Raw genomic sequence first — 22,829 nt, 5'->3', positions numbered from 1 at the left:
GCACAAGGTGGACGGGCAGGGCAGATACATGCTGGTATGGGGGGGAAATGGCTGGGAAACATGTTACATTGGTGAATACATATGGCCCTAACAGACGACCCAGATTTCTACTTAAATATATATGAAACCCTTAACAATCTTGACGCTTCCTCCATAATATTGGGGGGGGGAGGGACTTTAACATGCCCCGGACCCCACAACAGATGGATCGAGTGTGAAAATGAGGACACCAACTAGAATGGCGCTGACGCTGAGGCAGCTTCTTTCACAAATGGCGCTAAAAGATGTAAGGTGCACATTACACCCGGATGTTAGACGATACACCTACTATTCATCCGTCCACGACAGTGAGCCGCGAATAGACTATTTCTTTACATCACAGGGCCTTTCTGAGACGCTGCACAGCTGTAAGACTTTACCTCGTACACTGTCTGACCACTCCCCAGTCACACTCCTAGCTGGTCTGAGAGATGCTCCCAGACCAGCTAGGAGATGGAGAATGCCGGGGGGGATGCTTGGTGACCCTGGGGTAGTAGAATCCCTACGCGAGGAAATAACATAATTCTTTACTAATAACCTTGGGTCGGTGACGCTGGTCTCCACTGTCTGGGAGACTTTCAAGGTCTGGGCTAGAGGGGCACTCCTGTCGAAATCTACTGTTCTGAGGGGAGTGAGGAGGGAGCTGGAGGAGGTGGAAAGCGCCCCAAACAACCTTGAGGAAACCTATAGTCGCACACATGATAGGAACACCCTAGCCAAAATCCATGAACACATCCGTGATTTCAATGACCTGGCCACCAGAGAAACACAGTATATGGCAGCCCCGTCCAGAGCATGCAGGTATGGCGAGGGGAAATAAGGCGGGTAGAACACTGGCTAATCTGATTAAGCAGGAGTGACAGCCACAACCCATTACTAGTATTCAAGATGTGAATGGCGAGGTCAAAACAAGCGAGGTGGATATAAATGGTGAATTTGCCCAATTTTATCAAACACTGTACTCTAACAGGGATAGCAAAACGACCACTGAGATAATGGTATACTTAACATCATTATGGCTCCCAAAACTCCCACTTGAAAACAGATTGGCCCTAGATTAACCAATCACTGTGGAGGAAATGGAAGAGGCAATCATGGGGCTGGCATCAGGCAAAGCACTGGGCTCGGATGGGCTGGGGGCTGAATTTTATAAGGAGTTCCGCAAGGAGCTAACTCCCGTGCTACTGGGGACCTGGGAGGAAGCCCTAGAGGGAGGCATACTACCCCCGACAATGAGGGAAGCCATCATAACTGTATTACCCCGACGCCCACCTAGTGACATGTCAGCATACAGGCCCTTATCACTTATCAATGTCGATGCCAAGATATTTGCCAAGGTTCTGGCAAACCGTATGGCACCATCGGTCTCGACATTGGTACATCCTGATCAGAATGGGTTCATTCCCCTGCGATCCACTGCATTGAACCTCCGTAGATTATTTGGTATAATGGCCCAGATTGACCCTGGGAGGAGTGCAGCTGCCATTGCCATTGACGCCGAAAAAGCGTTCGACTCCGTGTCCTGGAAATATCTCTTTAGTGTATTGGAAACATTTGGGGTGGGACCTACTTTCATTGGATATGTTTGACTGCTCTATGCCGCTCCAGCAGCCAGAGTATGCACTAACAGAACTGTCTCCAAGATGTTTTAATTAGGGAGGGGCACAAGACAGGGATGTCCCTTCTCGCCCATTTTGTTTGCCTTAACTATCGAGCCAATGGCAGCTGCTGTTAGACGAAGGCATAGAGACAGGGGAATAAACATGAAAGGAGCGATCCAACTGATTTTGCTCTATGCGGATGATACGCTCCTATACGTCCGCGAAGCAGAAAAAAACAGAGCCCATTATGACAGACATACACGAGTTTGCGGAGTATTCGGGGTATGTCATCAATTTAGCCAAGTCGGAAGTATTTCAGCTCACGCCCACGAATATTTGCAGCCTGAAATGGTCAGAACATCATATCAGATACCTTGGGGTGCTAGTGTCCAGAGATAGGCAAACCCTTTACGCGAATAACCACAAGAAGGAGCTGCAGACTTTGAGCACTAAGCTACAGATCTGGGGACGCCTCCCCATATCCTTATATGGCGGAATCGCCTTGCTCAAAATGATAGTCCTCCCCAAACTATTACATTATTTTGTAAACATACCAATATGGCCGGGCAGAGACTTTTTTACTAGGCTACGGTCGTTAATAGTAACCTTCATATGGAATGGTAAGGCAGCGAGAATTGGGTGGGAAAAAATGACAGAACCCTATGACACTGGTGGTATGGCTGCTCCAGACTTTGAGCTTTATTACCTGGTTTCCCCAAGTGCAATTTGCGAAGTATTGGTATGAGGACTCTGGGGAAATACCACATACGTGGGTGGAGGAACACACTATATCCCCAGTGGACATTAGGTCAGTCATATTTAATACAAGACACAGGGACACTTGCGACTATGACCCGGTCAGCTGCACGGTCCGTGCTTGGGGCGCATTGTTTAAGAGGCTAAAGCTGGAGACACCATATAACTCGGAGGTCCCCCTGCGGAACTTTACGGGTATTCCCCCAACGTTGGATGTGGGTATTCAGGAGGCCTGGGACCCACACATGGAGATGAGGGTGGGCGACATGTTTATAGATGGCAAATTTGCAACTAAGGAGGACTTCGTGAGTGGCCAATGTTCCCAGATGAACCTCCCCAACACCCCTGCACACAGCTCATCACCATGAATGCCGGGCTGGGTATCTCTAAACTGTATGCACCCCTACAATAAACCAGATCAAGGACAAATGGGAAACTGACCTGCAAATGCCCATCCCGGAAGATAAGTGGAGCAGATATTGTGCACTGATGAAAAAAGTTTAATTAAATGCGGGTCTACGCTTGATACAGTTTAAACTCTTAAACAGGTTGCAGTACACGCCGGCTAAACTGCCAAAATTTGGTGCAGAGCATGGGGGCGGGGGGGTGAGTGCCCCAAATGCGGGGCTCAGGCTGCGGGTTCCTTTCACATGTACTGGGAGTGCCCTGCCGTTCTGAAATTAATGTGGCATGCGCAGTGGCGAAGAAATGTATCCTACAAACCTGGAAAATGTCCACACCGCCAAGCATGACCACTTTCCTTCGTGAACTGACATATGTCAACGAGTGTGAGGAACAATATGTTTGGACTCTCCCGGGGGCAAGCCGGCCTAAGGACATATGGGGTCGCTTCCGTATGTATCCATGTGATTTGCTCTCAGATGATGATGAAACCGTATAATGTCAGTTGTAAATGTCCTTTTCTTTTTCTGCTTGTCGATGTGTGTGAATTGGTGGGAGAGAGTTGTTGTAGCTGTCTAGACCACTGTTGTGGAACAATAAAAAGAATAAAAAAAATAAAATAAAAAAAAAGTGGATAGTCCAATTATGCTGGGTACAATGACGGTGATACGATCCAGGTGTCTGCAGCCACAAATATATCCAGCAAAGTGCAGCCGCTTATATGAGGGGACAGGGTTTCGCAGGCATGTGTAACACAAAAATAGTTATTCAGAGTTTACAGTCCACAATTGGAGAGAGGTGCATCGGGTCCCCTCCCTCCACAGAGACGCACACACACACAACAAATCAGAGCATGCCCCCTGCCGGCCTTCTAATCTCTGCACCGCCCTTGCTGCAGGCTTCCCTCTTCCAAGAAAAACGGAACTGCTGCGAGGCACAGAGCTTCAATGAAACCGGTGTTTTCCCCTAAAAAAATAAAAAACATCTCAGCTGACTTTTGCCAGGTTATTTCAGATTTTAACAAAATCCGAAAAACCCTAAATATAATGGCACCACCAAGTCTGTGTCCTCCTTCTGACCCGCCACAGCAAATATTGTCACACACTTACTATAAAGGAAAACTATATATTCACTCTTAGAAGTTAGAAAGGCATAGGATTCTAAACCAGTGTAAAACAGTCAGATGCATCAAATACAGCAGGCGCACTTTGGAGCAACACAAACAATTTCCTAGCACTTGCTAAGTCTGGGCCTGGAATGGTCTGGGCACCTGTGCTTAAAGTCATTTGTTTACTAAATGATTGGCAGATGCCAGTGGTTCTGTCTCGAAGTTTCAAAAAGGGAAGGAAAGTACAGTTAAGTAGCTCTCTCAATCCCAATATACCAGGATAGCCCTAGGAGGGAATACCTGATCAGATCACCACAATCTAAGTCACAAAAGAATGATAGGGACAGGGCTTTATGGCCGTGTAACCCCATGGAGGATAGGGGTGAGAATAAGTAGGTATTTTAACTTAACCCCCCCTTCATCCCTGTACTCAGAGTTCTCCAGAGACCACTGCAGAGGTTCTCGATTCCGTTGGGGACACATTCTTCTGTGCTTTGTCCAGTCGAGGAAGACCCAGGGGTCGAGTGTACAAAGGTCACTCGAACACAGGATTTAGTTTCACTTGGTCACTGCACTTCAATCTCTGTTGCAGGTACTTTGCAGCTAACACCCTTGAAAGAAGACATCTTCAGAGCAAGCAGCCTGGAGGACACCTCCAGGGCACGAAGAAGTGGAGTTGCAACGGGAGTTACCACGGCCAGGCGGCGTCATGCGATCTTAAATGGATTAACAAAAATGGATGAACAAAGCTTTCATTGATGCAAGAAGGCTGGAAATGCAGGAGCAGGTGCCTCGTAGTACAAGCTGAAGGATCCTCATAGTTCAGAGGATGCACTCAGAACTACAATGGCTGCACTGAAGTAGCTCAGTAGAAAGCTGGTCAGTCCAGTGGTTGGTCCAGCATCATTTCTGAAGGCTCATGCAGCACGGATCCTTGAGCAGGGGCCAAAGGCTGGTTATTCCCACCCGTCTAGGGGTTGAAGCATTGACTAGTCTTCTTGAGATCAGGCAAGGGAGCCCAGCGTCACCTGCACCTGGCTGGAGGAAATGCTGGTCAGCTGAAACAGTCATCCTCTGGTCATAAACTGGCTGCACTTCCTTGTAGGGGTCTTGGCTCAAACGATGATCTGTCGAATTACTAGTGGCGGGGGTGGGGGGGCGGGGGGTTGGGGAGTCCTTGTATCCAAGATCTGGACTACAAATTTGCCCAGGTCAACCGATGGTAAGGATCTGCACCAAACTGGTAGTGGCAATCTATTATAGATAGCCACTAGAGACACATTCTGCCCAGCGACAGACATTCAGGCACCATGATGTAGACTGGGAGCAGACAGTCCCAGCCCCCACATCTGGGCTGATACACAAATGGCCACTTTGGCCAGAAAAGGGTTTCCCATATATGGCTATTCCGGACCAGAGAGGGCAGGAAGACGGCCAAAGAACAATATGGCCTAAGGACAGGAAAACGTCTCATGGCACATGCAGCATAGAGTGCTAGCCGCTCTTATAGCCATTTGCAGTAAATGCAATGTGCCCCCGAGCCATAAACACATGCATGCACGCATCAAAGCCGTCATGACTCCATGCACAGGCTTGTAACACAATGTTGAAACTGCAAGTTGCAAGGCCGTGGGATGTGACAAAGGTGAATAACGGCATGTCCATCTCACCCCCCAACAGGCATCTCGACTGACAGAGTACATTGCAGCAACCGATACAGAGGAGGATGTCCACCCCAGCGCTACCACTGCGAAAGCAACATCAGCCCCGCCAATGCAAACTACGGCCTTGTGACCAAGCCAGCTGCCCTGCAGCCGCACTAGCTCCCAGGGAGACCCAGCCAGCTGCCACAGACATACATCTGTCTGACCTGCCTAGACAGCCGCTGCCGCCCCACCCCCACCAGCCTCCCAGATACGTCACTACGTCCACAGACAACGATGCTGTGCAGGAGGGCGGAGACAGTACTGAGGGGTCGCCGGACCACACCCCCTACCATCGTCCGGCATTCAGCCCAATAGACCTCCACAGCCCACCTCCACCATCTATCCCTAGTATCCAGGAAATGGATGAGTGCATCCAAAAGATTGAATCAAGAAACGCGGAGATGGGTGGGCTCGTTGCAGCAGCAGCTTGAGGATACACGCATGATGCGTGAAAGTGTGCAAGCCACCGGCTGCCTCTGGGCCCGTGCCCTGGGCCGCTCCACCTACGCAACGGTCCTGCTGGCACAGAGGATCCGGGAGGGGAATGAGGCCATCTCTGCACAAGCAGAGTCCCTCACCCTTTCCCTGCAGGTGGCCCTAGAGCACAGCGATATGGCTGGTTCTGACCACCCCCCCTCTACCATCACCACGCCTGCCAGCTTCCAACAGAGCAGACCAAGGCGGCGCCCCAGGCACCTATAGGGTCACCAAGACAGGGCAAGTGTGGTGACAAGAGGCCACGGAAGTGTCCCTGAACAATAGTTCATGTGACGCAACTGCATCCTGGGGGGTGTTTTGGGGAGGGCATGTTTGGGAGGATGTGTTGAGGTGGGTCAGTTGGGGAGTGGGTAGTGGGTCACATGTTTTGTGATGGTCGTTTAATTCAAAATACATATAATTCTGCAAAGGCATTTACATCTGGACATTCATTTTGTGAAGTGGTCCACTTTACTGCTGCGCTGCATCACATGCAGTGTGTGCCATGGGTTCTGTGCAGTGGATGGGTGCTCAAAAGAAGTTCTCAAATAAATCCTGGCAGGCTGCATGCCCATCCCCGACATCCCTGTGTTGGTGTCGTTGCATGTCTACAGCTGCATCCCTGTCACCATTGTCATCAGCGTACACTGGAGGCATGCCCATGTCCGGGGAGGGGTATGTTCTGCCTGATGCACATATTGTGCAACAATGCACAGGACACAACTATCTTCCCCACCTTTACTGGCCTGTAAATTAGTGCCACAAGGCACCAAAAACGTGCCTTCAACAGTACAACGGTCTGCTTGATTGTCGTCCGTGTTCGGATGTGAGCATGATTGTATGGTATTTCCTGCAGTGTCTGCAGAACTCTCACAGGGGTCATCAGCCATGCTAGTAAAGGATGACCGGAATCACCTGCAAGGAATGGGACACAGGGAGGGCCATTACATTCAAGTGACTGGACAGAGCATACATCTAGGAAGGCGAGTGTGTGACTCATGCATCTGGGTCTGTGCACTTGCGGCCCCTCATTCACCCTGATGCACCCTATGACAGGCAATGCTGATCAGGCCGTGTGTAGGGTCTGTCTCCCAAGGATGGGTTAATGGGGATGGGTGGGGCAGAGTCAGGACGTGCTGGGTATTGTAACATGGCAGTGATGCATTCTGGTACCATCCAGGCTCACATTGTGATGGTGTGTCCATCCGTGCTCAAATTGTCATGGTGTGTCCATCCGTTGACAGATGTGCTATATGTCAGTCGTGGCCATCCACTTTTGCATGCAGATTGTGTCCCTGCATTGGCATGGTGGATGTGGGACATGCACTGGTGCCACTTAACCACCCCCTCCCGTGCCCTGGTTCCCATTTTACTAGATGTGTGTGTTGATGCTTTCACTCACCCAATAGCCAGGTCCACTGTCTGCCATAACGCGCGGTGTACACGTTACGTAACTCCAAAAAGTCAGTCCAACACATAAAAAGTAGCAAAAACAAAGGGTGTTCCATGGAAGTCTATGGGAGGAAATCAGCAGAAATGTGAATAGTGTAGGAGTGTGTCTGTCCTGTCTGATCTCGTTTCTGGATTGCAGCAGTAGGGAGTGTGGGAGTGTGTCTGTCCTGTCTGATCTCGTTTCTGGATTGCAGCAGTCTTTGTCCTGATCGTGCTCCCATTTTTCTAATAGGCCTCTGCAGAGTTCTTCATTGCATCCCTGCCTCCGTCACAAGTTTCGTTCGTACTATTCATTGACATCCTCCTTGTCAGGCATTACCCTGTGTCTCTCAGTATCAGCCTGTGGCCAACGCCTAGTCTGTCCCAGACACACTGTAAGATTCTTTTTAATTTCCAACCCCAGCAATTTCTAGCCAATAACGGTAGGATGTGGACACAAATGGTGAATGTCTGACAAATGCCTGAGCAATCGCTGTACAAAATCCAAAACCAATAATGAAATAAAGACCCTCACCAGGTTCAGGTAGGGATTTTCTTGCTTATTTATTTTAAGACAAGATATCCAAAAAGCACCCCCCCCCCCCCAGCTCAATTGCACCGCCAACGTAACCAGGTTCCAGCATAAACATACTACCCCCAGATTGCAGAACTCCTAGCATCCACAGATAGGAGATGCACAAAATAAGCATAGAAAACACAATACAACAAATTATGAACACACGCACCATTGTGTCCCAGTCTTATTTGATGCGAATGGCATGTATAAAGAGTTTGCTCAATCACAGCTTTTTTTTAGCCCGGTCTGTGCAGCGATAAGAATAGCATATTTTAATACAGTGCTTCATTTGCCTGTTTGCCCTAGTATCTAAATGTTGTAATAGCTATTGCCTCTTTAATGGTACACAATTTTTCGACAACGCAAGGATGAATAGGCTCAGTAGGACTTGCTGGGATTAGAACTTGTGGAGTGTAGGCTATCACCTTGTCAAAGGCGCGTATTGGGCAACCTATCCTTCTGGGCAATAGAGCAAAAATATCTATATGCTAGAAAATTACAAACATCAAAAGGTTCATACTGTTCACATTCCATGTAAGTAAAATCACTTACCAGCAAAACCCAGCTCAGACTGCAGGGAACTGTGCTCTTGCTTTAAGCGTATGATTTCTTCTCGCTGCTCATTATTTTCCGAAGTCTTCTCCATTAGGTCCTCTAAAGAAATATAAACCCAAATCTCACTTTTGCAAATTGTTAACACATTTAGATTACATTAGCATGTAAAAGTATCAAAAGTTGTGTAGGTTTTGAGCAAATACTCTCCCAAGTGTGCTGCATGAGGTTCATAACATGTTTCTTCTTTGACCCGAATGGCCACTCAAAATTGGTCCACAACGCATTGAAGAAGACCCGGCCTAGATCCTGAGGCCAATGGTCAATAACAGTTAATGCAGAGTACAGGGGTAGATGGACCAAGGCCCAACACCACAGATTAGAAGAGAGAAATACATACTACCATGTGCTAGGCAAGAAATGCCATACAGCGAGCAGTAGAAAAAGGACAAACCTATAACTGTAGGTGGCTATGCTATGTTTTTTGGTCTTGATAGTCAGGAGGACTTCCTGAGAGCCTTGATGACCAGGGATGGAACGTATCAAAACTTTAAAATATGACCATGTGTTTAGGTAACCCTGAAAATATATCTTACATTGCAAAAGGAACCAGTGAAAGTTTACTGCTCAACGTACAACAGTGAAGTGCTTCGAAACAATGGTGTTGGATGCTGACCCTTAAGCCTCTGCATTTCACCCTTCAGCGCCTTGAGTCGTGGTTTCAAATCCTCCACTTCTTGGGTAACATAGACTTCACTCATCCGGGCATCCCGTAGGGCAGCCTCCATCTTTCGAAACCTACCGGTAAATTCTGTAATGTGATTTGTTGCTTCCACTATGTCTTTGTCCTAAATAAATAGAAATGTGGTATTGGAGCGGGTGAGAGAATACTTAATCTTAATGCAGTTTTTGGAAAAAACAGTTCATATGTGATGGGTCTGGGAGTGATACCACTGAAAAATAAACTATCAGGCCAAGGATTGGGCATGTGAATTCCACTGGCTGACATTCTAACATGCCTCAACGGATGAGGATGCAAAAAAGGGTGGCATTTGTTATCTTAACCTAAAAAAGTGCTAAAAGACATTATTTGGGATTGATTCAAGGCATTCTTGAATTCATTATGGATCCCATTTCTTTCATGGGAAGTCAAAACTGCAGCCCAGCCAGCTGGTAAACCGCACACTTATCAACTATATACATCCAAGTCATGCACCATATGTCCATAAAATGTCTCCGACACCTTGTCACTAGCTTTTGGAACACCCTCAGGTAAATGCACAACTGGACTCAAATATGAATTAAACAGTCACAATAGGGCACAGTGCGTGACTTACCTTGAGACTCAGCATAGTTGTCAACTCTTGCTCCCTGGCCTGAAACCTTCCCAACTGGGCTGATAGATCCAGTACTGAACTGCCAAGAGTTTGATTTCTCACCTTTAAAAAAAACACACAAAAGGAGACCAAATTATTTGACCTCTAAAGCAGTCTCTCCGTCCCTCCTTCCCTCCAACTGCTGCCCACCCTGGCTCTCTCACAAGTTCCACCCCCTACTCCTACACTTTCTCCTCCCAGTGTGTTGCTTTCCCAGAATAAGTTCTCACTTTCCGTCCCTAAACCCCCATGTGCTTCCTCTTGCTTCCGTTCCTTTGTCTTACACGCTCCTAAGCACTGGAACTCTTCCTCTCTATCAGTTCCTCCTCTTCCTTATGCATTTTCCAAACCAACCTCAAAACCCACCACTTGACTATTAACTACTTCTTCCTTTGAACGTTTGCTTATTACCTGGAATCAATTACCCACTTTGATTGTACGGTTCTTTTTTAAACCTGTAAAGCGCTTTGGCGAAAGCGCTACAGACATTAAATAAAATACAAATAGTAAAGGAAATCTGGTATGCTGCTCAAACGTTTTTTGTGCAATTGTTTCGAAACACCTCTTCACTTAAAACAAACTGAATCCTGGGTCATGAAGCTACATCTTCTGTGCCGATAATTACAGGTGCTGTGTTATAATGCAAGCGAACTTTCTATTTTCAAGATCTAATGCATTTGAATTTCAGTCTCTCGTCATGTCTGTCCCAGGGTCAATGTCTCCAAATTGGGTAATATTTGTATACACATGCAATAAAGGGAATAATATGGCAGTCAAGTAATGGTATCAAATAGGATGGATGCTACCTTACAAGTATGATCGTCCAACATGCCTACTGTAACCATGTTGTGAAAACTAGGGACGGGCATCTCTATGACAAGCTGCCACAGTAAACTGTACTTTTCTTTTTCTTATCTCATTGGAAGTGGCAATCTTCATGCAAAATTAGGGCAGAATTTCATTTTTTGGGGATTCTGCAGTCTATTTTTACGAGCCCCTAAACCTTTTGCTCCCCCGCCTCGTGATTGGTTTGATCTCTGACCTCTTCTACCGAGGACTCCAGTGCAACCTTTTCTGCATATATAATCCTCCGGAGGCCAGAACAGACCTAGGCCAGGGATGCTTTGTAAGTAACGCATTTTTGCCCAAGTGTGATTACATTGAAACGTAGGTATGATTCCGTACTCGGCTGATGCAATGTATCAGTATTGGGTTGCCCACTGCTGCCCAAATGGCAAAGTGCACCTCTGTGTGCCCTTCCACTTAAACAGCAGCTATCATTTTAACAAACAGAATGAGCACTGCACAGTCACCTACACCTTCCACTTTCGCAAACATTCAGAAAAATTATAATTTCAAGTTACTCTTTTCCACCCCCACTTCTCTTCACACAGGGCAGGATGGTTCCAGTGTCACTGAACAGTTAATTACCGGCTCAATGTTTCAGTCTCTAAAGAGCAATACTCTGTAGGGAGAATGACTCCTCACAAGCTAAAACAGAGTAGGTGCTGTAATTAAGCTACTACGCAATCCTATGCCATCACTGGGACTCTGCAATGAAACAAGGTTGACAATTACGCATCTACAAAAACACATAGAGGCCTGTGTAAATCAATGGAACTTAAAAATTGTTCTTATACCGCGCACACCTCTCATTCCATCTGATACATGTTATGTCAGGAACGGCTATTCATCTTATACGGCATACTGCTTTTGGGAGAAGGATTGTGGCAGTTGCGATTGAATTTTGGCTGATTTACTTTACTAGTAGGACAACATTATTTTTGGTAGCCATTAGGATAACAATGTATTTTATCCAAGTCCTATCCTCAGTCATTGTTTTTCATTGGCATACCTTTGTTTGGCGAAACCCCAAAGTCGGCATAAAATAGAGTTGTGCACACATGGGTTCTCTTTGAGCCTAGCCCGCATCCTCTAAATAGTTTAGGTTTAGACAAGTCCCTAGTATCAGGGAAAGTCATTTCAAATGCTGTAATGGTGTTCCTGCGAGTTGGGGTTTTCTTAAGCCAACCTGTCTGGCCGTCCAAACCCTTGTTTGAAATCCCCTTGTGCGATTAGACCAGCCCATCTGTGCACATAAAATAAACTAGGGAAGACCCTGTACTTGCACTCAATTCGGTCATATTTTCAGACATACAGCAGTTTTACTTACTATGATGAATCCAATGGAATCATCACAGATTCTCCAGCGGTGACCTCCTCCCATGTGGCCAGGAGACAGCTGCCGCTACCGGATACAGACCAAGAGGGGCGCTTTAGGAGGGAGGATCACATGGGAGGAGACTACTACTGGGGAGATGTCATCACTTCATTGGACGAGACGAAATATCTCCCCCTTTCCCATGAAGTAGACACTCTAATACCTAAGACCTTTTACCATAAGGAAGACCCTCTATACCCACTATCCTAATGGCATATTGTTAACTGCTCGTTCCCCTTGTAGAAGAACTAAAGAAACCTCTTCATATTTTTCTGGTCAAACACCCACCAATGACACAAACGCACAAAGCTCCAACACAACACCTTTTCCTTCTGAAATACCTGTAAAATCACCAAGAGGAACTGTTTAATGGGGCCTTATCACGAGTTGGGCGGTGCAGTAAAAATGTGGTGGTAATAGAATGTGGTGGTTATAGCGTTACCGCTGCATTACCGCACCACCCAGGAGTTTGGCGGAAAGTTGGAGGATTCATCTCCAGCTCCGAGATAAATCTGCTGACTCTTCGCCCCATTTTTGGCGCAATTACCGCCGCAGTAATTGCACCGAAAATGCCCCATTGAGTCCAATGGATTCTATACAAATGGGGACTTATACCACCACGGCCACTTGTAATCCAGACCAAGTGGCGGTAACAGTAATTGCATTGGGCAATAGTCTGGTGGATTTACGCCAGGATACCGCCTAACTCGTGATGAGGCCCATGTGTCCAACGACACCTATATACTTCAACCCCCAGAATTCCCCAGAGTACCGAGACGAGGAGGATGAAGGAGTTTGAACAAGGTACCAAGAGCTTGAAACACAACATGCAGTCTAGTTGTTTTTCCAAATCACCTGTGTGTGAGACATTTATAAAGGGCCAGTGCACTAGTGGGGGAGGCAGTGCAGGAGACGTGTGCTCCTGTCCCAAGGCTCACAAATATGGAGATCACGTACCAGTGTGGCAGATCAAGGTAGGCTGCCACTTCGGAGGAAGAGATGCTGTGCCGGAGACCAAAGTGCCATGGAGATGATGGGAGCCGCAAGAAAGTCCCTGGGTGCTCAGCAGGTCGAGAAGACTGCGTTCTCCATTCCGGGACCTGAAGGGAAGGAGGCATGTGACCACGATGCTGCAAAGGAAGCTGGAAGAACGTCTGCACACTCCAGTGTGGAAAGCGGGTGAAAGCAACAAGCGGCAGAAGCGCAAACCAGACCAAAAGTGCTGGATACACCGGTGAGTCTAACCGAAGCTAGTGGGGACCCTGGGGCATTCTGGCGACCGCACCAACAGCAATTTGAACGTAATGCCATTAACAACACTGAGAAGATTGTTTGAATGTAGAAAAGGCAAAGTACAATCCCCAATGAGCTATGGATGCATGAAATGCAAGTGTGGGACACATTTTTAACAAACCTTACCACAAGCCTATATACCATGCCAAGAGGAATACATACAGAATTGGTGATACAGGAAACGCATGAGAAGCTCTGTCAAAGCAAGATGCCAGGCACTTGAAATACATAAGAGGTCCTGGCAGGAGAGTACACCAGGCAGTCAGCATTGGTTAAAGAAGCTTGGCAAGGGAGAATACCAGGCAATTTGCTAAGCTTCCAGGAATGATAAAGAAAGACAGTGTTTTCTGAACCAAGGAGATTGGTGATCAAGAAAGACCGCGTTTTATGAACCAAGGAGAAAGTTGTGTTAAAGAAAGACTGTTACAAAATTTGTTGCCTAAAGAGGAACCTTCGAAATCAAGGCAAGATACAAAGGAAGTGTTCATAAAAGACTATGGTCATCCTACTTAAGAATCCAGGGCAAGGGGTCCACCCTCTGGATCCAAGGAATTCCACTGTGGAGAAAACTTTTGTTGGAACTGTTCTTTCTTCAGTTGTGCCTTTTGCCAATATCAAGTTGAAGATATTTCCTTACACATTTGTATTATTCGTTTGTAGTGCAAGGGTAAGTATAGGATATTTTGGACACTTAACCATGGTGGTAGGCCGGGAGGGCGATGAGGAATCTGGGGGAACATCCAGTAGAAAGAACATTACCAGCGGTAAGTAATTTTGCCCTTCTAATGGATTGTGTCCTCCCACCAATTCCTCATCTTAGATAGACTCCCATAGCAGTAAAACCATTCCAGAGGACGGAAGGAGGTCCATGGCAATTATCTCCACACTTTTTGGACAGGTTTCCCCAAGCGAGACTCATTTGCAGACACTGTACATGCAGTAGCGTTTTGCAAACGTGTGAACAGGGGACCATGTTGCGGCTTGTTAGATATCCTTTACAGGTAACCCTCTTTGGAGAACAGAGGTAGATGCCACACCTCTACCTAGGCAGCTTGCTTTGTTACGCCCTTGGCCCATTTTAATGCTGGAATATTCATTGAATAGCTGATCTTCCAGCCTGAATTGCCTCCTGGCGATGTAGATCTCAGAGCTCTTGGGTGTGGGGCAGGGTGGATAGGTCGAGCCTATGCATCCTTTCTTCCTCCTTAGATGGATGAGGAGGCTGTTAGAAGGCTGGCAAACAAATTGTATGCGACAGATGGAACTTTGATACGACCTTCAGAAGGAATGAAGGGCACACTCTAAGAGTCACTGTGTGGTTGGAAAAGACTAAACGGTGGCTTACATGACGGGCATGACGAGTAAGGTGATGGCAAACAAAAAGGCAGGTCTTCCAGGATAAAAGCTTCAGATGACAAATGTAATGGCTCAAAGTGGGAAGCCATGAGAAATCTAACACCAAGTTTATGTCCCATGCCAGTACCAAGAAAGGTGTTGGGGGGAAGGTGTTAGCCAGGCAACCTGCACCACCAAGGGGATCGAGAAGGATGATCATTGTTCTGGCGTGCGCTTAAAAATAGAGAGCACAGCTAAATAGCCCTCGATGGTGGCGACCTGTGGGCCCCTGTCTTGCAAAATGAAGGACGGACAACACCCTTGAAGTGTAACCTAAAAAGGAATCCACATCCTGTACTCTGCACAAGCTGCAGAATTTCTTCCAAAGGCAGCAGCATAAAGATTTAGTTGCTGGCCTTATGGCCATCATATCTTCTGGATAGTCCCAATCCCTGTACGTTAGCCTTTCAGAAGCCAGATGTACAAATTGAGTGTGTGTATGCTTGGGTGAACGACCAACCCATCACCCACCCCTCTCCCAAGAGAGAAGGTCTTGTCTCCTGGGAATACTATGTGGAGGACAGATGTCCATAATGTCTTGGTACCACGTCCTCCTGGCCCAATCCATGGCAATCAGGATCTGGGTTGTTCTGTACCTCTTTAACCTTAAGATCACTTGAGGAATGACAGGAATCGGTGGCAACACATACAGAAGCTGGAAGTACCAGCCCACCACCAATGCATCTCCCAGTGCTCCTCTTGGGGAAATTCCCTGGAGCAGAAAAGCTTGCATTTCCTGTTCACACTTGAAGCAAACAGATCCCCTTGAGGGGTCCCCCAGAAGGTCAAGATCTCTAAAAGAACTTCCTGGCACAGCTTCCACTCACAAGAGACCGTGCCCTGCCTTGTCAGGGCATCCAAATCGCATTCACCTTCCCGGCGAGGCGCATTGTTGGCAAGGAGATCTTGTTCTATAACGCCCAGAAGCAGAGCGGCATCACCTCATTGCACTGGGAGAAGTGACCCTGCACCATCCCCCACTCTTGTTGATGTAGTGCATGGGCACTGTGTTGTCCGTCATGATCAGGACAGTATTCCCCTGTACGGAGGGCAAAAAGGCCATCAGCGCCAATTCTATTGCCCTCAGTTCCAACAGATTTATGTGATGTTTTGTTTCCACCAGGGACGTTAACCCACTCACTGTCAGCTCGTTCAGAGATGCATCTGTCACTACGGTCGTCTCTAGCCACGTTTGTCAAAATGGTTCTCCCGCTATCACATTCTCTAAGTAACCACAGGAGATCCTGAGCGACGCTGCTCGGGACTGGAATCAAGTCATTCATACTGCCACAGAACTGTGACTATTGAGATCTGAGGGCCCATTGGAGCGATCGCATTCTCAATCGGGCCTCTGGCACCAGGAAGATGCAGGATGCCATGAGACCAAACAACTGTAGGAAGTCTACAGCTGACAGATATTGGGCTCTCTGGAATTTGGTGACCATCTGCAGGATGTCTAGAGCCCGATGAATTGGAGCGTTTGAGAAGGTGTCACCTGAGACTTCCTTAAATTGCGTGATAGGATTAGCTTGTGGAGGAGGCGGTGTGTGCGATTGAGATACCAAGGGCTTTAGCAAGAGATCATGCCCTGAATAACCAATCTTCCAGGTAGGAAACTACATTAAACCCTCCTTTCCAGAGACTGGCTGCCACTTCCGCCAACAGCTTTGTGAAGGCCCTCGGGTGGACGCAAGCCCAAAAAGCAGACCTCAAAACTGGTGGCGAGTGTTGCCTATGGTGAACCACAAGTACTTCCTGTGCTTGTAATGGATCGGCACATTGAAGTAAGTGTCCTTTAGGTCAGGTGACACCAATCAATCATGCATTACTAGAGCCTGGAGGATCTACGAAAGTGTTACCATCTTGAATTTGTCTTTCCTGAGGAACTTGTACAAGCGACTCAGGTCCAAGATGCGTTGTAGACCACTGTCCTCCTTTGGGACCCGAAAATAGTGGGAGTACCATCCCCTGTTCCGTTCCTGTATAGATAACAATTCTATGTCACCCTTCTCCAGAAGAGGAAACCTCTTGCAGGAGCCGTGGATCTGGAACAGGAGGTTGTCTGGTCAGGTCAGAGGGGGGCAATCCAGAGGGCACTTTAAAAAAGGAAGGAAGTAGCTTTGAGAGGCTACCTGAAGCACCCATTCATCTTAAGTAATGGTGCACCATTCTTGCGAATGGTGGGAGAGATGCCCCCTACCGATTCAGTGTGGTTTTGCAGCTAGGGCTGCATTGGAAGGGACAGACGCGGAAGCGGTCTGCGTTTTACCTGGTCTACCTCAAAAAGGTGAAGAGAAACATCTTTGATCTTGGCCTTAACGTGCAGCGGGCTATTTACCTTTTTGTCCAGAATTGTAATAATGAAAAGGTTTCACTTCCATGGAGTTGAAGGTTAAGCAGACTGCCTTATTTGCCATACCCAAGGACTTTGAGGGAGCCTTGGACGCCTGCAATCTTTCAATTTGCCCGCTCTTCATCCCGAACTGCACTTCCCTTCCCACCTTGATATGATATATATGATATGATATGGCATTTGTAATGTGCCTATGCACAAGTGTTTCAAGGTGCGAGGAGGGCATGGAGGGGGAACGGAGGGAAGACAGATAACGATCCTACTAGGCCAGGTGTCAGTCAGATTGCGCAAGTGCATAGGAAGGGGAAGGAGGAGAAGTGCGGGGGTAAGGGGGAAGAGGACAGTGCAGTACATGGGATAAGAAAATAAATAAACAATAAGTAAAGAACGGCCAGCAGGTGACAAGTGCAAGGGTAAGTGCAGACATCAAGTGTCAAGTGCTGGTAGTTGGGCTGTAGGGATGCAGAAAACAGTCCCCAAGTGCGAGGGTTGCCAGGAAGGCAGTGCAGGAGTGCGGCTGGCGGGGAAGGGGACCTAGGCCCGAGATCAGAGGGTGGCCAGATAACCAGTTCAATTTCAGTGACAGCCAGGAAGTCAGCAAGGGAGAGGAGGGGAGAAAAGCAGAAGCAAAGAATGGTTTTGAGGTGCGTCCGGAACCGAAGATGATGCTCCTCAAGTTTCAGGGAGGCAGGGAGGCTGTTCCAGATGGAGGCCCCTGCCAAAGAAAGATCTACCTCCAACTCGTTGCTTGGAGAAGCGACTGATCCTGAGGAAGTTGGAGGCAGATGAGCGAAGAGCTCGAGAAGGAAGGTATTTAGGAAGAGGGAGTTGAAGGTATTGAGGCCCCTGCCCCAGAAGGCCTTGTGGACGATGCAGAGGGATTTGAACTTAATCCTCGCAGCCACTGGGAGCCAGTGCAGAGATTTCAGTCCTGACAGATACGATCCCTGGGCATGAGGCCAAGGACAAGTCTTGCAGTCCTGTTCTGGATAAGTTTCAGAGGGCGTAGAGTAGAAGCAGCACATTCTGCTCTGACCAGCACTTCCCTTCTACTCCCCACTCGCCTGCACTTCTTTTTACTGCACTTGTATGATCTGAATGATGCTAAGACCTAGTATGACAGTTCCTTATTTCATTCCTGTCCCCCTACCCTCCACCTTTCCTGTTGCACCTTGATGCACCATTTCCTGTATGGGCGCATTAAAAATACCCAATAAATATAATAAGGCTGTCTTCTGTCTTTTGTACATAGAAGTGTGAGCTGTCAAAACAGGCATGGCAAGCAGCTTCGCTTGGCGGACCTGCTCAAACCCTGATTTTCAGCCAGGCAAATCTTTGCATGACAAAACTCGCTGCCATAGATCTCCCGACACAATCAGTGATGTCAAGTCCTGACGTCAGGGATTGGCACACTGCTTCCTTTTCATCCTCTACTATGTTGAGGAAACCTTTCCTCGTCACCCTCGAGATGTGCTCGACTGCCTCATCCATCACAAATGTGTGTATTTCGACAGGGCACATGAAGCATTAACCACTTTAGGTGCCATAATGCCAGAGGAAAATACCTTTTTTGCCAATGCGTTGTAATGCTGGTCATCCCTGTGAAGAGGCAAAGATGGATAGGCACTTGCTTTATTACTCAGTCGCAGCCTGCACTACGAGAATATCATGTGCTGGATGCCTGGACAGGAATTCAGGATCAGATAAGGTTGGTCAGAACTTCTTGACAAAATACATGTGCACTGCTGGCCCAGAGCAGGGAGTCTTCCATAGCCCTTGTCTACATTTTCAGTCAAGTCACATTCTGTTGTGTCGCCAGGTGGAGGGGGGGGGGCCCAACCTAAGGCATCCATCACTTTAGCCATCATTCTCCTAGACTCAACATTTGTATGGGCTCTCGAGTTTCCCTGTGGGAATTCCACCTGAGGAGAGGTGTGCAAGCTACTTGCATCCTACAGGGCTAAGGCCAAGTCAGTCAGCCTCTTTGCCTCATCCTGAAATTCAGGGTGTCGAGGACCCACGGGTTTGAACCCGAAGGGAACCAGGTCGTCATCCTCAGCAAAAATGAAAAGGACATAAGAGCCCTAGTAGATTTTGCAATTAATCTACTCGAGGGATCCTCAACTGTCTTCGATGGATTTTTCTGTGACATTGAAGGCGCTGATGGAACGTCAAAGAAATGCATTAGCCACTGATGGCGTTGACAGTCGGATCGAGCATTTCACCGGTCTTGGGCTGCTGAGAGTCGAATCCCTGCCGGGCTTGATGGTCATCTTCGCGGAAGAAAAGAGAACAGGAGGACCCGCTCTCTCGAAGACATGCATCATTTTGATGCAAAACTCTTCCTACTTCTCTGCAGAGAAGGAATTCAACTGGAACCGTACCTGTATCTGGGGATGAGTCGGTTGACGAATGCTTTCTCCTTCGGGATGACAGGAGTCGCTCCTAGAGTAGGATCTCTTATAGTGTTTTTTTAACCGTTTTTTCTCCTTCTCAGAGGATTTATCGGCTGTGGAGCTCTTTTCGTCAGGTCGGCTCTTCGATTGTGTCGTACTTGGAGACTTAGGTGATGAGCGGCCTAAGGCCCATTTGGACGGTCTCTACTTTAAAGCTTTTAGTGTCATAAACGGACAAGCCGCAATCTGCCATGACATGGTAGGTACTGAGACACCACAAAAACTCAGGATTGGTGAGCAACATTTCTGCACCGCAATCACAGTATATTTTTAAACCAGAGGGTTTCTGAGTAGACAAGATGAAAAGTCTACTAAAATTGGATTGATTTTATGTGAAAATAACTCCGTTAGAGGATTTCTCTGAAACGAAGTTCCCAAGTAACGTGTTGGGCATAGAGGTCACGAGGTGCCGAGCACACCAATTGTACCCGCATCGACGTCCCGTTCGGCCATGGAGACACCAGTATGTACGACACCCCCTGCTGGGAATATGTTTGGGAGCTGCAAAGCAGAGAATAAACATCAAAGATGAGGAATCCGTTGGAGGACACATTCCATTAGAAGCCTTAAATACTGCCCCTTTCAACGTGAACTTGGTTACTTTGTATTACTATAAAGGTATTACGGTCTCTGCCCTGAGAGTGTAATGTTGGTACCATCAGCCTAAAGGTGTTCTTAACTTTTGGTGACCTCTGGGTGTTTGCTGAAGCTCTGCCCTTTATCCCTATGTTTTTGGATAGTGTTCATTTCGATCAATCATGCCACTATGTGCTTAGAGGGGTAGGAATACTGTGATCATTGTTTATGTAGCATCTAGGGTATTGATAATGACTGTGCTGTGTATATGTAACATTTCATTGTGTCTAGGTTCACTGGTCTCCACCCCTGGACTATATGTGTAGAGCCTAGCATTAGATAGTGGTCTCACATGTTGGCAGGAGAGTCTCACTACTCTACGATTGCTTCTACAGTTACAAAGGTTTTGTTCTCATTTGGTTAGATTTGTATTTCTGCCATTAGGTTAGATGGTTGCACATCCCACACTAGAGAGCTGTGTAAATCGGTCCATAACCAATACCGTATGTAACCTTTTCTGTTGAGCTAATGCACTCAGCTGAGACTCCAAGGTTGAGCCTTTACAAGTGAACCACAAAAAGGGATGCCAGTACCCCCCTACAATACAGCACAAGATGCCAACACCATCCGTTTCCTTTAATTTGACAAAACATAGGAGATGACGAGGTATTATAAGATTTGGCTAAACCCAGAAGGCTGTGAAGGAAACCGACCCAAATTGATTCGGAGTGTTTACTCAATTGTAGTGGGTCATATGGGACAGGCCAGAACCCGAGAGCCAGCATTTAACAAATTGTAATTGAGACGATTAGTCATGGAGCTTCTGTTTAGCACTTCAATACCAGGTTACATTACCCCCATCGAACAGGGGGAAACTTCATACACAGGTACTATACAACTCTTCTAAAAAAGACAGCCAACAAAACACTTCCATGGGACAGAAAGCCCAAGGCAGAAACAGAAAGGGCGCTAAAAATGCACAAAAAGTGATTGATGCAATTCCTGCAAAGCGGGCAAGACACCTTTCCTTGTGGCTCAGTCAGACCATCGCCCAGTTTGTTGTAGACTGGCAGTCTACATGGCTGTGTAGGTCTAAATTGTTGTCAAAGGCTTTCTCTGAAATTCACACTAAAGGGCTGAAGACAAGGCATACACTGCCACAAGCACAATACTATTCAGTAAGCCCACTATTTCTTGTTAAGTGTTTACCCAGCACTCTGCATACATTATTGCTTCTTGTGGGGCGAAGGATAGAGGCCAATTCATGTGCCAACAAAAGCCCTCAGCAGAGACACTGGATATATGGGTTTACAGGATCATGTGTGAAATGGTCCTGCCTGGTACATGACAGCCAAAGAACGGGGGGAAAAAAAATTTGCGTAGCAATTATATAGACGCCAACTGGCCCAATGCAACATTGAAGGCAGTCTTCATGTTTTAGCCAACATTCTAGGACTTGTCGTTTTGTTTTACTCATTATACATAGGGGTCTACAAGTGCCAGCATGCAAGGTGCTTTTGGCTAAAAAGCGAACGCTGGCTGAAGTTTTAAACGTGACATTGGGCAACTTGACAGTTATGCAACATGTCATTTCCCACCCATGTATTTGAATAAAATAAGCTTCCGCCAGCTGTCTCCACATCGCTCTTACCAAAGCATGTCAACTGTATAATACCCAAGGAATCTAAAACAGGTTATGGTATAAGAATTTGTACCATGCACTGCTGCCGCCTACATGGTCTCCAGGCACTCAGCTGGATCTAGAAGGTAGTGGGTGAGTTTGGTTAGTTGGGATGAGAGAAGGCCAGATTGCTGCGCTTTGTGTTGAAGTTGCAGATAAGAAGCCTGCGCACTGCATGCTTGTAAGGTGTGAAATGTAGGCGGCATATAGGGCTTTGCATCCAGATGGGGCGTGGAGGCTCATGCTTATAGTGTTGGCGTGCATTGGCTTAAGGCCGAGGAAGTCAATTGTAGTTAGATATGTCAATTTGTGTGTTCAAAGTCCGGGGAAGGGAACATTTTAAGAGCCATGTGCAAACGGCTGGTATGCATTTGTGAGTGGCAAGTAAGGAGGAGAGGAGTGAAGGGTTAGTCTTAAAAGGGGGTGTTTTTTGTTTTTCTGTAATTGTTGCAAATTGATTTTCTGGTCACTTCCTTTATGAGGAGAGGCGTTTGACTTTGATGGCTGATGATTGAAAACGTCCAGAGCAGTAGTTTAGCTATTCCGGATGACGGGGTAAGGCGCTCCCAATATTTTGTCGGTGCATTGCTTTGAAATCTTCTATTTACTATTGTTTCCATTGGCATACGTGGTGTTCTGGTTGGCTGGGTAGCAGCCAGTATGAATTTGTTGGTTTTTCAGAATTATCCCTGTGGAAAGATTCTGAGAAACCACCCTATTCTGGTGACTAGGGAAAGGCACTAATATCTAGCAACACTCTATCTGGGTAGTGTGGTTAAGCAGCAAGGCTTAGACGTAGGATAGTGCAAGACTGAAGGGTTAGGTTAAG

General features: G+C 47.1%; 1 protein-coding gene across 3 annotated transcripts in view; it reads right to left on the bottom strand.

Moving 5' to 3' along the window:
- The window catches only part of CCDC62 (coiled-coil domain containing 62), a 498,667-nt gene that overhangs the window by 363,144 nt on the left and 112,694 nt on the right, over positions 1 to 22,829 (bottom strand). For all 3 annotated transcript variants that reach the window (XM_069619632.1, XM_069619633.1, XM_069619634.1), the window contains 3 exons: positions 9,987 to 10,088; positions 9,326 to 9,497; positions 8,650 to 8,751 (listed from right to left, as the gene is read on the bottom strand). In XM_069619632.1, the coding sequence (XP_069475733.1) occupies positions 8,650 to 8,751; positions 9,326 to 9,497; positions 9,987 to 10,088 (376 nt within the window). The remainder of the gene's footprint in view (positions 1 to 8,649; positions 8,752 to 9,325; positions 9,498 to 9,986; positions 10,089 to 22,829) is intronic.

Source organism: Ambystoma mexicanum, chromosome 10, assembly GCF_040938575.1.
Source record: "Ambystoma mexicanum isolate Mex_15411 chromosome 10, UKY_AmexF1_1, whole genome shotgun sequence".
NCBI lineage: Eukaryota > Metazoa > Chordata > Amphibia > Caudata > Ambystomatidae > Ambystoma > Ambystoma mexicanum.
This window is presented reverse-complemented; position numbering and strand designations above follow the sequence as displayed.